Source organism: Clarias gariepinus, chromosome 19, assembly GCF_024256425.1.
Source record: "Clarias gariepinus isolate MV-2021 ecotype Netherlands chromosome 19, CGAR_prim_01v2, whole genome shotgun sequence".
Lineage (NCBI taxonomy): Eukaryota > Metazoa > Chordata > Actinopteri > Siluriformes > Clariidae > Clarias > Clarias gariepinus.
Window position 1 is genome coordinate 12,075,483 of NC_071118.1, and position 14,403 is coordinate 12,089,885.

Sequence of the window (14,403 nt, forward strand, 5' to 3'; positions counted from 1 at the left end):
TTGAGGAAACAGATGGTTGATGGCACGGTGCATATGTTAAAGTAAAAAGAAAATGTTTTAATGTCCCTGTGTAATAAAGTATATTTGTTTCAATTAATTTGTATTTAAAATATGGGCCTAGTTTTTAACGAATTTTAACGCCTAGTTACTTTTTATTCATTACGTACAAAAGCCCGTGGTGTGTGGGTGTTTATTTTCTTTTGTGCAGCAGGTGGCAGCATACAGCCTAGTGCTTGAAAAAACGCGACCAATTTTGTTAAGCAACGAAGAAGAGATTCCAGCACTCCACATTTCACTTCACCTACCGCTTATTAAATACATGTGTTTAATTTAAACTTGTGCACTTTGTAGGATACAAAATAATGCGTATTCACACTATATAGTGCACTTTACATTCTATAGATAACAATTTGGAACTGAAACCGTGTTTGGTAATACAGTACTGACTGTACTGCAATATTCTCAAGTCGTTGCTTATATTTATTCCGTTAGAGAAATAGTTATATAGTTAAGATTCACCAGAGGGAAAAAATACAAGTCTTTTGATAATAGCATGGAAATAACATCTGATGAAGCCGAAGACTGGTTTATGCAGTCCTTAACTCTGTAAGTCATCAGGTCTTTTTTTCAAAGAAACTTTGTATCAATAAATATGTACAGTAGTTATGTATACAGTAATCATTAGTTATCTGAGTTAAATACGATGCTTGATAATTTACATGCTTAGTCTGATAAAAAGAAATAGTTTGGTCCGTATGTGGTCCTTAGATATGTCTGCTGTCTGTCTTGCAGCTACAAGGACTTGCATGTATTTCAGCTCGAGCATCCAACGAAGACCATTGAGTGGACTGGCGAAAAAAGTAAAGTATTGCTTGTTAGTTAAAGTAATTAAAGAGAGCAATAGACTTCACTATCGTCTGGCTCCCGGTACCTTATGACATCACATTAATATTAACAGTAAACTATTTGTAATCATGAACATGCCCACTTCTCACATGGATTAGTTTCACATAACCTCCAGGATCCGGGTTCGATTCCTGCCCATGCATGGAGTTTACATGTTTCCCTCTGTGTTTAGTAGGTTTCCTTTTACAGTCCAAAGATTACGTTCATTGCTGTTCCCAAATTGCCCCATAGTGTGTGTATGAGCTTGTGTGTATGTATACTGTATGTGGCACTCCGTCCAGGGTGTACCCCGGCTTATGGGATAGGCCCATGCCCCTGCTTCTGTATAGAAGATAATTGAAAAAATATATACCATCACCATATCAACAGTTAACTTTTATTCATTCATTCATTCATTTTCTATACTGCTTATCGTGTACAGGGTTGCAAGGGATCTTAGAAGACTTTGGGCACAAGGCAGGGTACACTCCAGATGGGGTGCCAATTCATTGCTGGACACCACACACACACACACACACACACACACTACAGGCAATTTGGGAATGGCAGTTAGCCTAATCTGCATGTCTTTCTATCTGCATGGACTGTGGGTAGAAACCGGAGTACCCGGATGAAGGCCACAAAACATGGAGAGAACATGCAAACTCCAAACACTCAGACCTAAGGTGGAAATTTTACCCTGGCTCTGAAGAGGCAAGGCGATAGTGCTAACCACTACACCACCATACCACCTACATCAACAATAACATACAGTTTTGTATCAGTTTTTTTTTTTTTTTACAATATTATTTAAGTCATGATGTAAGGTTTACCTATAGAAACAATAAGCGGGTGTTGATGTTCATCAGAGCTTCATTACGTCTTACTTTTTCTGTATTGCATATTTGACAAAGTTGTGATAAAGGAAAGAACTAATTGAGCAAACAGTATATACTGTGTGTATAGTGGAGGAGTAACTTATATGTATGCTTTTTCTGCTGCAGGTATTTGTGTTGCAGGCTACTCAGACTCGGAGAAGAATGAAATTTTAGAGCTGCTGTTGCCTTTGAAATTGTATGCAAAGGAGAACCAGGTAAGAATACAACTAGACTTTCTGTGTTCATTACATCTATCATCAATACTACAAACCCAATGCCAAGACTTAACCTAAACATTTGCTTTTTAAATGTATAAAGGGCCTCTGTCCAGAGCGGGACTTTAAATTGCAGCGTGGGGGATTCAGTGATGAGCCAGTCGAGTGCCTGAGACGCATCTTTGGTAAACGGTAGGCTCACTGCATAGGTTGGTCACCTTGAGATAGAATCTTGATAATCCTTTGTATTTTGTTTTAAACTGATTTAATAATTCTTCATGCTGGATTAGTGGGTAGGCAACACGTGGTGTAGTATTTGGACTGTAATTTCACATTGAAGCATTTAACACATCCGAAATGTTTAGGTGATTAAGATTAGGTGATTGAATGTTTAAGTTTATATGGTTTATTCTTGGATCCAGCAGATGATGTGTCAAGGTCACAGCATAAAATGTATAAAATAGTTTTCTTTGTGTTTGAGGTATATTTTAAGGGTATTTCTAAAAATCAGTTATTATAGCAAAGATTAGTAACAAGCAGGTATAGTCTTGGGTCTCTATCGACACCATGAGGGTTGAGTTCTACCCGTTTTCAGTTTAAGTTTTTTATGGTGAAGAATATTTGTTTCACTAAACAGATACTACAGATTTTAGAGATGCCAGCAAAAATCTTTGGCCAAGCCTATTTTAATGAAGAACCTAGTTAAAAGGTATACAGTCAGGTCCATAAATTGAGGAACAAATATATGTTTTTTTTTTTTGCCATTTGGACTCCAAATGGCAAAAATCACACTGAAAAAGCACCATCACATTGAATTTTGAAATGAAATGAAATTACTCAAGATGTAAGCAATCTCATCAGACTCTCATCAGAGTTGATTTAAGGATTTTCTTTTGTTTTAAAAACTTGTTGTAATACGTTCTTCTTTTACTGAGTTGCCTAGTTATACATACTTATTTGCTGCTCACTCTCACTCTCTCACTCATCCTCTATACCGCTTTATCCTGTATTCAGGGTCGCGGGGACCTGGAGCCTATCCCAGGAGGCTTAGGGCACGAGGCAGTGTACACCCTGGACAGGGTGCCAATCCATCGCAGTTATTTGCTGCTGTGCAAAATATTAAAATTTACTATTATTATTATATACTGTTTTAACCAAATTGCAGTTATATTTAGAAATGGCACCCTTGGTAAAAATCGGCTTTCTTTTTTTTTTTTTTTTTATAGGTCAGTAATTTCAGGGATTTCTGGGGATTTGTGTCATTAATCATTCATGAATTAGTCATTTACATACACTCGCATCCTTTTGGGGGGCTCATAAAATATGGAACAATCTAAGATAATAACAAACATAATGATTTCCTAAAAATATTTGGATGAAAAACCCTTGCACTCAGTGACTGCCTGAAGTCTGGATCCCATGTTCATGACCAAATGCTGAGTTTCCTCCCTTGAGATGCTTGGCTGCAGCATTTGGCTGAATCTGAGTAGAAAGTATAGCTCTATACACTTCACAATTTATCCTGCTACTTTTATCAGCAGGCAGGTCATCAATAAACACCAGTGACCCTGTTCTACTGGCAGACTTAAACCCTTATGCCATAATACTGTCTCCACCATGCTTGACAGATGATGTGGTATGCTTTGAATCATGAGATGTTCCTTTGTCTGTACTTTCCCTTTCCTGTGATTCTGGTACAAGTTCTTTTTGGTTTTTATCAGTCCAAAGAACCTGGCAAAGTTTTCTGGCAAAGTCTAATCTGACCTTTTTGTTTTTGAGTGTTGCCAGTGGTTTTTATCCAAAATTTATGGATCTGTTATGGACAAGTTTTAAATAAAATAAGTCATCCTTGTCATCCTTATCATCCTTATCTCAAAATTATGGCCCCCTATTTTCTTGCTGGGATATAAAAAATGTAAAAATTCACTGATTGTATCTTTATTTAACTTCTCATCCAAATGTTTCCATAAGATATTTAAATAAACATTTACCACGGGCAAAGAATAGTGATATAATTATGATTGTACATTTCCCCCCATTCTATTTGGCTGTGTCTAATCATTTTATTTCCTTTAACTATCTAATTCCTATTTGCAGATGTGTGGTGACTAGTGGACGCCATAATTCCAATCTACAGGTCTGGGACATTGGAGAAGATAATAGTGGTATTTATTCAGTTAATTTTAGCAGTTTCTTTTATTTTAAAAACTCATTGTAATACATTCCTCTGTCCTAAGTTGCTTAATTATACACACATGCTGTGCAAAATATTAAAATTTTCAATAATTGCAAGGTTTTGTTTTGTTTTTTTCACCAAATTGCAGTTATATTTAGAATTGGCACCCTTGGTAAAGATTTATTTTATATAGAATAAGGTTCTTACATTTTTCAGTCTTAAACTAATTAACTACATAAACTACTTTTATAACCCTTTTTAAACCTCACTCACTCATCCTCTATACCGCTTAATTCTGTATACAGGGTCATGGGGGGGCTGGGGACTTGGGGCACGAGGTGGGGTACACCCTGAACAGGATGGTGGCAATCCATTGCAGGGCACAAACACATACACACACTCACACACTATGGGCAATTTTGGGAATCTGCATTAACAAATTAGGCCAATTAGCCTAATCTGCATGTATTTGGACTGTGGGAGGAAACCTGGAGTCGCCAGAGAAAATCCACCAAGCTCGTGGAGAACATGCAAACTCCATTCACATAGAGGCAAGAATCGAACCCGGGACCCTGGGGGTGCAAGGCGACAGTGCTAAACACTAAGTCACCATGCCGCCCCTTTTTAAACCTGTCTTCACCAATGGTGCCAATAATCCCCAAGGTGAATGTATTTTTAGCAAATCATGCCTAAATTTTTATCTTTTCCAACAAATGTTTTCCACAACCAGATGTTATCAGGAGGACAGGAATTATAAACTGCAGTCCCGCATCAGCTACAACCAGAAAGCTTGCTTCTGGTTTCACCGAAGTTCCTTCTGTTCTTCATGGCTCTACAATATGTGATGTTCAGCAGACTGAAGTAGCCTCAGGACGAACACTTTACGCAGTAGGTAATGATACAGTGTGTATTGCTTAATTTTTTTTTCAGTATCTGTCTAAACCAGTGCTTACCAGCTCGCAGACCACAATCTGGATGCAAACCCAGCAAGGTATTTCTGTGGGCTGAAATGATCACTTAATGATAGAATACCAGAAACAGTAATCATACAAAATGACTGTATTCAGCAATTCCATTAAAACAAATATGACCCATATTGGGCTCTGTGGCAGTTTTTCTGTTGCAGTTTAGGTCCGAAAAAAGTGTCCTCCTAATCTGATTAGTATGAAGCCCCAAAAGAAATTATCTTGCATGCATAAGTTATTATGCAAACAAGTTATTTGTCTGCATAAGTTTAAAGGCTTGCTAGACTTTTGCATAAAAAAGTTAGTTTGCGGGTAGAAGGTGAGCTGTATGCACGCATACATTTGTTTACACAAAATAAATAACTTGTGCACACAACATAAAAAAAAATCATAATTTTTTGGGGTTCATAAAATCGCTAACAATTGTTTGAAAAACAATCGCATCAAATTTAAATGAGAGGGTCATCCTTGGCAGGTTCAGTCAAATGTGATATGCATCACTCCAAAACAAACCAATGAGAAAATTTTATTTTAGCAAATATTATTATTTCTTTGTTAAGCATAATAAAGGAAGTGTTTCCACGGTTACTTCATATTCAATGTTTATGCATACCAACATTAACCGTTTTATGCAAGTCACCTTAAAAAAAAAAAAAACTTTTTACGCTGAAATTCTTTTTTTGTTGTTTATAGAGACAGACTCATCAGATGTAGTGAGCGGTCTACAGTTTGTGAATGCCAATACTTTTGCCATTTGCGCAACTAATGGCACTCTATATATGGGAGACTCAAGAGATCCAAAGATACATGATTATGCTCTCTCAAAGACTACAGCTGGCTCACATTGGGCTTTTGGATTAAGGACATCTGACCCACAGAATGATGCTGCCTCATGCACTGTAGTAAGACTTTCCTCCAGTGGTCAGATAATCATGTCTGATCTCCGAAACCTAAACACACCAACAGGACAAGCTCAGCTTAACCTGAAGCAAAATGATTCCAGCAATGAGCTTCTGACAGTCACATGGGCTCCTGCCCTAGGTAACCATCTTGCGGTTTCAGGTATGTTGTGTTCTTGTATTCTTGTTCATCTCTTCTATCCTGAAGTCTTTATGAACTGACCTGATGTGTTTTAATTTTAAGGATTTGATGGCTTAGTGCAAATCTATGACACAAGAAGCTGGAGCATGGAATCAGAACCGCCTCAGCCCATTTTTGTGCACCAAGGTCATGAGTTATCATGTGAAGAAAAGACTGATGCCACTCTTGTGGTCACTACTCATGTGTGGCATCCATGGCGACCAAGAACTTTGCTCTCTGCAGCTTCAGATGGATCTGTACATGTCTGGGACTGGGTTGATAAAAATAATGAGACGATTGAAAACTGACAAATGATAATTTGATCCCTTTTCTATTTAAAGGACTATTCAAGTTAGAATTGAAACCTGTGTAATTAAACTTTTGTGCTATAGAACTTAAATTTCAATAAACTATGATTGAAATTTAGTTTGATTCTGTTTATACACAAACAAATATCTTGTATTTACTTCATATACTTGTAAATATTTTGCACATTTACAATGTATTACTGCTGTACAATTTACTTGCCAATATCAAGTAAAATGTACTTACCATTTTCTTTATTATATTTACATTATACCTTATATTTGTTTAAAATACCCATCATGAAAATATTAAGTAAATAATGATATAAAATAAGTAGATTTAATCCCATACCCGAAGTCTCCTGTGCTAGGCTACAGGCTTCCCGTGACCCTGCACAGGGCAAGCGGTATAGAAAGTGAATGAATTCATTATTTAAATCTTGTTACTCAGTGTTATTTTGTCTATTTATTCAATAGATGAAAAATCACACAAGAAAAATACAATACAATTAAAATATTTATTTAAACGTCATCACAATCACACAGTTGAACACAACAGTCTCATGAGATCCGAGGTTTTACAAATATTTTCCCTTTCTCTATGAACTATATAAAGTACATACTTCACCAAAAAATAGAACAAACTCCCCTCAAATGTTCCATTTGTAGATGATCTCTCGACAAAAGCGTGTGAAGCACACTCCAACTTTTAAATCAACAAGAGCAACTTGTGACTGACCTTGACTAATACCTTGAGTTCTAAACGTTTTGAAGTCTAGTAGTTACGGATTTATGATTTATCTCAAAGCATGAGCCCTCTCATCAGCTCATCCTTCTGTATGTATTGATTTCCACTTGCCTCAATGAGTCCAACATTGCAGTGCTAGACCAACCTATCTTCCAACATGATGTCTTCCCTAACTGCTGTACTGTTCAGTGTCCTGTTAATAGAATTGACAGATAAAATAAACAACATTGAATATTTTGTTAGAATTGCATCCGTCAAGGGGTGGGATATAAAGTATTAAGGTGCAAGGAAACAGTCAGTTCTCAAAGGTAATGTGTTGGACACAGAAAAAGTGGGAAATTGTAAGAATGTAAGCAATCCGACAAGGACCAAATTATGATGCTGGATGACTGGGTCAAAGCATCTAAAAAATGGCAGGTCTTGTGGGATGTTCCTCGTATGTGGTTCCTACCAATACTGGTCCATGGATGGACAACTTGTGAACCGGCAATAGGGTGCAAAGCTCACTGATATGCATGGGGAGTGAAGGATACCCCACATGGGGCTCCATAGCTACGGATTGGTTAGAGTGTCATGCTGTCCCATCCAAAGCACCATGGCCATACTCACTCTCGTGAAATGTGTACCACATTTCGGTTTACCCTTGAAAACTGCTAGCATGTATATTGATTTGTTTCATTGCAGAACATTCAATCTGATATTAATTATTAAGCATGGACCCTCCTTTGGTACCTATGATACACCCACAGGAGGCCATCACACCAGCTTTTGATGCTCTGGCAGGTGCGTGCCTGCTCATAGAACAGTCTGTATACAATACAGGATGGCAAGTCGTACTACAACAGCTGAACGCAGAAATCCATCTGGGCCAACCTGCTGAATAAAGAATAAAACCTGTAAACTGATTCAAATCGTTAATTTGCCCTGCAATATACAGTGCACCCAGAAAGTGCAAGGGGGAGTCAAAAATTATCTGAATTCCAGTTATATTAGGAGTCTCATGGTAAACAGCGGAGTACGGAATGAAAACATCAATTGCTGACCAAAGACAAGGTCAAAAGTCAGCTATCAGCTTGAAATTGATGCCAACAGTTTTCTGGGATCCTCAAGGGCCAGTATTGGGAGATTATCAGAAAAAAGGTTCAACAATTAACACTGCCCATTACAGTGAAACGCTTATTGAAGAGCTGAAGCCAAAACTTCGGATTTAATGCGGAGGACTGCTATCCAAGGGTGTTGGGATCTTGACTGACAATGCACATCCTCACACTTCTGCCTACACTGTCAACACTCTTCAAAAACTTGGTTTTGAGTTGGTAAAGCATCCTCCCTATAGTCCTGATCTGGCTGATCGGACTTTCACCTGTTTGGTCCCCAGAAAGCAGCTCTCAAGGACAAAGATTCACTTCTGATGAAGAAGTAAAGACAGCAGTGCATTTGTGGCTTGTAGCTCAGCCTAAAACATTATTTAATTAGGAAATATAAAAGCTTATTGACAGGTGGACAAAGTGTATTGAACAGCAAGAAGATTATGTCAAATTATGCATTTGTATTTCTAAAAGTTAATAAAAATAAATTCTATCTTCAAAAAATTTGTTATGAAGACCAAGGAACTGATTGTAAAACTTTGAGATAAAGCTCTTGTAGGAAGAATATGGAGAAGAATTCCACAATCACAATGTGCAAAGCTCATTGAGATTCAGAACTGATGTTCACACTGATGGAGTGAATATCATTATCTTTTTTTTTTTTAAATGATTGACAATAATTTAAACTCAATTTTATTTCTGTAGAGATTTCAAAAAGGGAAAATGGAAAAATCCCCCAAATAGATAAAACTTAGTATTTCTAGATGTACAGTATGTGCAAGTGACAATAAAACATTAAAATATGTTTGACTTATAAGTATGGGTAAATATATTATAAAAACATACTCTTCCCACACAATTTATTTATTACCTGAATGAAATGTGTATATATTTACATTTAACTGAATCTTAACATTACAGTATAGAAAATTACTGTTTATTTAATTTTAAATTTTTTACCAGAAAGGTATTTTTTCAGTGCAAGGTCTTTTTCAAATAATTATGAATAAACCATGTACAAAAAGCTACTGGTTGTTTAGTATATTGCTGACAGTAAACTCCACAAAGGCTATTTCTTCAAGTTCACTTTTTTCCCCACATTCCATGAGGCAAGCAAAGCAATCGCCCTCCTCACATGTCAAATTTGAGTATCCACTGGGCCCGTGATGGATGATCCATGGTTTGCCCCAACCAGAGGCACTTAAAGGAGATTTATTTAAATAAACCCCAAGAGCCATTCTTTTCATTCTGTGAGTTGGGTGTGAATATAGGAGCCAAGTCTTTGTACTTGGTGTTAAACAGTTCCCTTGTTCCTCAATTGCAACAAAGCTCACCACACTACCCTGGCAGCCATGACAGGGCTCTACTAGCTTTTGTGCAAAATGAGGTTTGTCAAAAGATGCTCCACCGCTCTCACTAAAAGCCTCAACTCTGTGACCTTTAGTGCTTCGAGCATTGCAGTACAACTCGCTTCTGGACTCCTGATCTATGATCTCTGCCATCTCACACTCGCAGGACTCTGTACTTAGACTTTCACCAATGTACCACGTGGTCCCACAATCGTCACTATAGAATGCAAAAGCATGGGGTTTTACGCAAAGTGGAAAACGAAAGGGGAAACATCGATAATGAATATAATAAACATAAGCAGGAATGATGAGTCTGCCGCTCTTCATCTGAATACCATGTCCAGGTCCAACTGCAAACGTGGCCCAATTTTCAATCTGATGTCCAATAACACTTTCTGTTAAATCTATTGCACTGCTCCAGTTCTGCCCGCTGTCCATGGTAGTGACGTAACACAGTCGAGCCTTGTTCTTACCAGTGCAAATCTGGTGACACTCAGTGGTCTTACCCAACACACAGATAAAGAACAAAAAAAGAGTCTTGGAGTTTTTCTCATAGACCGGACATGGGTTCATGGTGCGATGTCCTGGCAAACAAGCTGTGTTAAGCTCTTGAACAGGTGACCACTGAAAAGAGACATCAGCATTTTTATGACATGTTTGTGAAATTACAGTAAAACTAAAAAGTAAAACAATACAGTGTTTTCACTAGCTTTACCTGAATGGACCCATTCTGCCGTGTTCCCCTCCTCATAACCAGGAGAGTGGCATCATTATCACGTGGTGACAATCTTTTTTCAGCAAAAGCAAGAAAGGTTTGGCTATTATTAATATAGATAAGAGCTGGGATCCTGTACGTTATACCACTTATCTCTTTTTTGAACAGTGTTGTTTTTGATGGCTCTGCCTGGAGAACTTTGGAATAACTTTTCATTGTCTTGTTTTCTATTTCACCTGGAAACAGACAAAAATTTATTATGACATTTCTATCAATTCTATTATTGAACCAACTTTTTGTTAAACTCATAAATGCACACTGTAGTAAAATTATAATTTTAGTAATTATATAATCTTTATGTGATGAATTAGATTCTGGTCTTGGTTTCAGGGTTAAATTCCAGCACTCAAACTCAAGCCATAAAGATATCTATATAAATAAAAGAAAGGTTTTGTCTGTACATTGGTCAGAACTCGCTCTTTCTATATCCCTATGTTTCATACATTGGAGGACCCGAAACCAGTCTCAGAAAATGTCACAGCTTCACGCAAAACTGCAGTACTTAGATATATATTCAAAATGTTGAATAAAAGCGATGTTATGAGCAGTTATGTGCTGGATTTAATAATTCACTTTTAATGCGGTGGAGTCGCTTTGAGGCAAAACTCGTAAAAAAAATAAATATTAATAATAATTTAAAAACCTTTTCAAAAATCCCTATCTGATCTACTTTTTCCATTTCTTATCTGTGATTCACTTTTTCTGGTTACTGAACAGGGAGTGTATTTGGGTGACAACAAAAGTAGTACAATTTTTTTTTTTATGTTTCTATAAAATTATAAACTTATTAAATGTATTAATAAGTTAGGCAGAGAGTTGTATTTCTATAAACTCAAGAAAAGATACTTATGCTACGTACTGTATATATAAAATAACAATGAACAACCAACTACAGTTTAGTATTTGCTTCTCTTGGTGAAAGCTGTAATGGATCTGGAGGCCATCCCAGTAAAATCGGGCATGAGGCAGGAACATTTTTTTTAGACTTTAGATCAAAGGCTGAGGTTACGTTTCTAGGGTAGCACATGGTGGTTATGATCAAATGTGAGAACTCCAGTTTGGAAACACATATTGACTGCACATAATTATTTTATTCACTTGTTTATAAAGCCAGGGTCACAATGTGTAATTATTGAGAGATTTAGATTGATGCAAAAATTTAATAAGTATTTTAAATAATTATTATTGCTAAAACCATATTTTAAAACACATGCCTGAACAATTTAATAGGCTACTGTGGTGTTTTGTTTATAACTCAGATTTTTATAATAGTCTTTCCTCACATCATTAACGCTTAAGAATCAACTACTGTTCATTATTGTTATGAGGTGGTGTCAAAAAGTTTAAAAACTAGTATTGTAACGCGCCAACAGATGGCAGCATAAGACTGCACACATAGTCAAAGGAAGCAACGACATTTCTAAATCAGTGTGCCATCATTCTGTGGACATCGGAAGCTGTGCAACTAATGAAACCATGTCTGTGATTTCATCATGGACAGCAAGTTAAAACAATGAGTGAACATTTATTTCTTTACCAGTGATGAAACTTGGACTTATGAATCTGAGATGAAGCACCAGTGTTCACAGTGGAAGAGCCCATCATTTCGACGACCAAAAAAGGCGAGGCAGGTCCGCAGCTCAACCAAGTGCATGCTCATCAACTTTTTTGACATTAGCGATTGTGCAGTGGAAATTCATTCCCAGGGGCCAGACCGCCATTAGCGAATTCTACTGCCAGGTTTCAAGGCATATGTGGTGCACAAATCTCGAAACTTTTCGATACCCCTCATATATATGAACCATTTGTAATTTGTAAATGAATGAAATTAATAACATAATGACGGACTATTACAGATTGTGAACAACAGACTGTGAAAAACTTTGGCCACAAAATTATTCTAGGCTTCGCAAGTGAATCCAAATACCAAAGCAAGTTTAGCTGTATCATGACTGAATGTTGAATCATGGCTTTGGGGATAGAAATTATAATGTCACAAGTAAGCCTGCGGTTCACATCCTTATTAACCACCTTTAAGGCCATGGCTTGGTATGCCATTTCTGCATGTTAACTGTGAAATCCTTTTTTTTTTTTTAATGGATATCTCTAACAGGTTCAATAATAAACCTTTAAAAATCCAGTGCAGCCTAGCAGTCAACGCAGGCTGTGACACACACACACACACACACTATAATAATAGCAAAACGGCGTCTGAGTGCAATATTACATTACATTACATCACTGTTAAATACATAACACCGGTTGTGTCTTGAGATCTTGAGAGTGTTTACTAAGACAAGCAATCATGTAGAGGATATAGTTTGTAAACAAATAAAAAACACACGTTTGGGTTAATTTCTCCTATGTATGGAGACTTTTGTAAGACAAGATAGTTCTGTCTTCTGAATTAATTCATATTACAAGACAATAAAACTGCAATATTTCAGAAAAATGCTACCATACAAATCCATGTACTCAACTGCTAACCTTAGGTGCGAGGGAGAAAAAGAGTAACATATTTATTAACTTTTATTTTTTTACCTAGTTGTGGGTATTGGTTGAGTTTATATTCCCCCCGAACTGGCTGGTTATGAGAATGTGGAATATCTGTTCGCTGCGTTTCTTCGGTCTTGCGAATACAAGCGGAGAGAACCTTTGCACTGTTTGCGGAAAATGTTGACCGAATGCATTATGGGAAATGTGGTGAACCGAGAAAACCCTACGTCATATTTCTGAAGTAGTTAAATGTTTATATATATATATATATATATATATATATATATATATATATAAGCAACTTATAGCGTTGATGCAATGATTTTGATCAACTATAACGATTTTCTATAAAACAAATAAAGAATATGTTTTTCCACACTTCCTGTAGCAACTGTGAAATATACTACAACTCCCAAAGTCTTCCGCATTAACGCTAGGAGACCTGCGACACCTTATCCCGCTGCCCTAGCTCTTTCATTGCCATTTTAATGTACAGTATTCCTCGAATACCAGATATGGACCATAAAATGTTACTGGGCAACCCATATACAGTTACTTGCCCTGTAACATACCATAAAGCTGATCATTTAGTATTATTATTATTATTATTATTATTATTATTATTATTATTATTATCCAAGTGCAACTGCACCACCTCTGGTCTGGTGCAGATTTCTTTTCAGAATTTAATGTACTTCAGCTATTAATACTTTTAGCATTAAAAAAAAAACATATTTTAATATAAATAATATAAATTAAGGAAGGCATAGTGGTGTAGTGGTTAACACACTTGCCTTGCACCTCCAGGGTCCGGGTGAGATTCATGTCTCTGTGTGCAGGGGCTTTGCCTGTTCTCCCCGTGCTTGGTGGGTTTAGTCCCACAGTCCAAAGATATGCAGGTTAGGCTAATTGGCGTTCCCAAATTGCCCAAAGTGTGTGTGCCCTGTGATGGATTGGCACCCTGTCCAGGGTGTACCCTGCCTCGTGCCCTAATCTTTCTAGGATAGGCTCCAGGTCCCTGTGACCCTGAATACAGGATAAAATGGTATAGAAGATGAGTAAATGAATCAATATGAATTAATATTAATATATTTTAATACTAAAATACCAGAAGAGATATTATTGAAATTAGTATGCAATGTGTGAGAAAATATGTATGATCAGTATGTCCACGATTTAGCAAGCTGAGGATAATGGTGGCAAGGAAAAGAAAAAACAGAGAAACCAGACTTAACAGGAAACCCATCCTCATTTGGGATGTAATACTACTACTAATAATAATAACATTGTCCAAAAACTACAACCCTGTAGATCTGTACTGTATATGACCCTATATACCATACTTGTGTCTGTGGTGTGATGTCCTGCCAAACAACCTATGCTAAGCTCCTGAAAACTTTTTTCACTGATTTGCAAAATGAAAGTAAAATATTAAAGCACAGC

At 36.8% G+C, this 14,403-nt stretch overlaps 2 protein-coding genes across 2 annotated transcripts; one reads left to right on the top strand and one right to left on the bottom strand.

Moving 5' to 3' along the window:
- The first annotated feature begins 276 nt into the window (after positions 1 to 276).
- Positions 277 to 6,666, top strand: wdr73 (WD repeat domain 73). The gene is made up of 8 exons (XM_053478010.1): positions 277 to 606; positions 793 to 860; positions 1,890 to 1,978; positions 2,082 to 2,170; positions 4,076 to 4,143; positions 4,885 to 5,046; positions 5,813 to 6,181; positions 6,263 to 6,666. The coding sequence occupies exons 1-8, from the start codon at positions 554 to 556 to the stop codon at positions 6,505 to 6,507; spliced, it is 1,143 nt and encodes a 380-aa protein (XP_053333985.1). The 5' UTR covers positions 277 to 553; the 3' UTR covers positions 6,508 to 6,666.
- A 342-nt stretch (positions 6,667 to 7,008) lies between these two features.
- Positions 7,009 to 13,133, bottom strand: LOC128507143 (sialidase-3-like). Its single transcript, XM_053477815.1, has 3 exons — positions 13,006 to 13,133; positions 10,405 to 10,640; positions 7,009 to 10,313 (listed from the first exon to the last, which is right to left on the bottom strand). The coding sequence occupies exons 2-3, from the start codon at positions 10,618 to 10,620 to the stop codon at positions 9,366 to 9,368; spliced, it is 1,164 nt and encodes a 387-aa protein (XP_053333790.1). The 5' UTR covers positions 10,621 to 10,640; positions 13,006 to 13,133; the 3' UTR covers positions 7,009 to 9,365.
- Positions 13,134 to 14,403: the final 1,270 nt, after the last annotated feature.

Bases quoted from the DNA above. Each gene is read 5' to 3' on its own strand.
- wdr73 (XM_053478010.1), top strand. From the start codon at position 554: ATGGAAATAACATCTGATGAAGCCGAAGACTGGTTTATGCAGTCCTTA. The intron at 2,171-4,075 runs GTAGGCTCACTG...TCCTATTTGCAG, and splicing joins AGACGCATCTTTGGTAAACG to ATGTGTGGTGACTAGTGGAC. The intron at 6,182-6,262 runs GTATGTTGTGTT...TTTAATTTTAAG, and splicing joins TAACCATCTTGCGGTTTCAG to GATTTGATGGCTTAGTGCAA.
- LOC128507143 (XM_053477815.1), bottom strand. From the start codon at position 10,620: ATGAAAAGTTATTCCAAAGTTCTCCAGGCAGAGCCATCAAAAACAACA. The intron at 10,314-10,404 runs GTAAAGCTAGTG...GTCTCTTTTCAG, and splicing joins GGCAGAATGGGTCCATTCAG to TGGTCACCTGTTCAAGAGCT.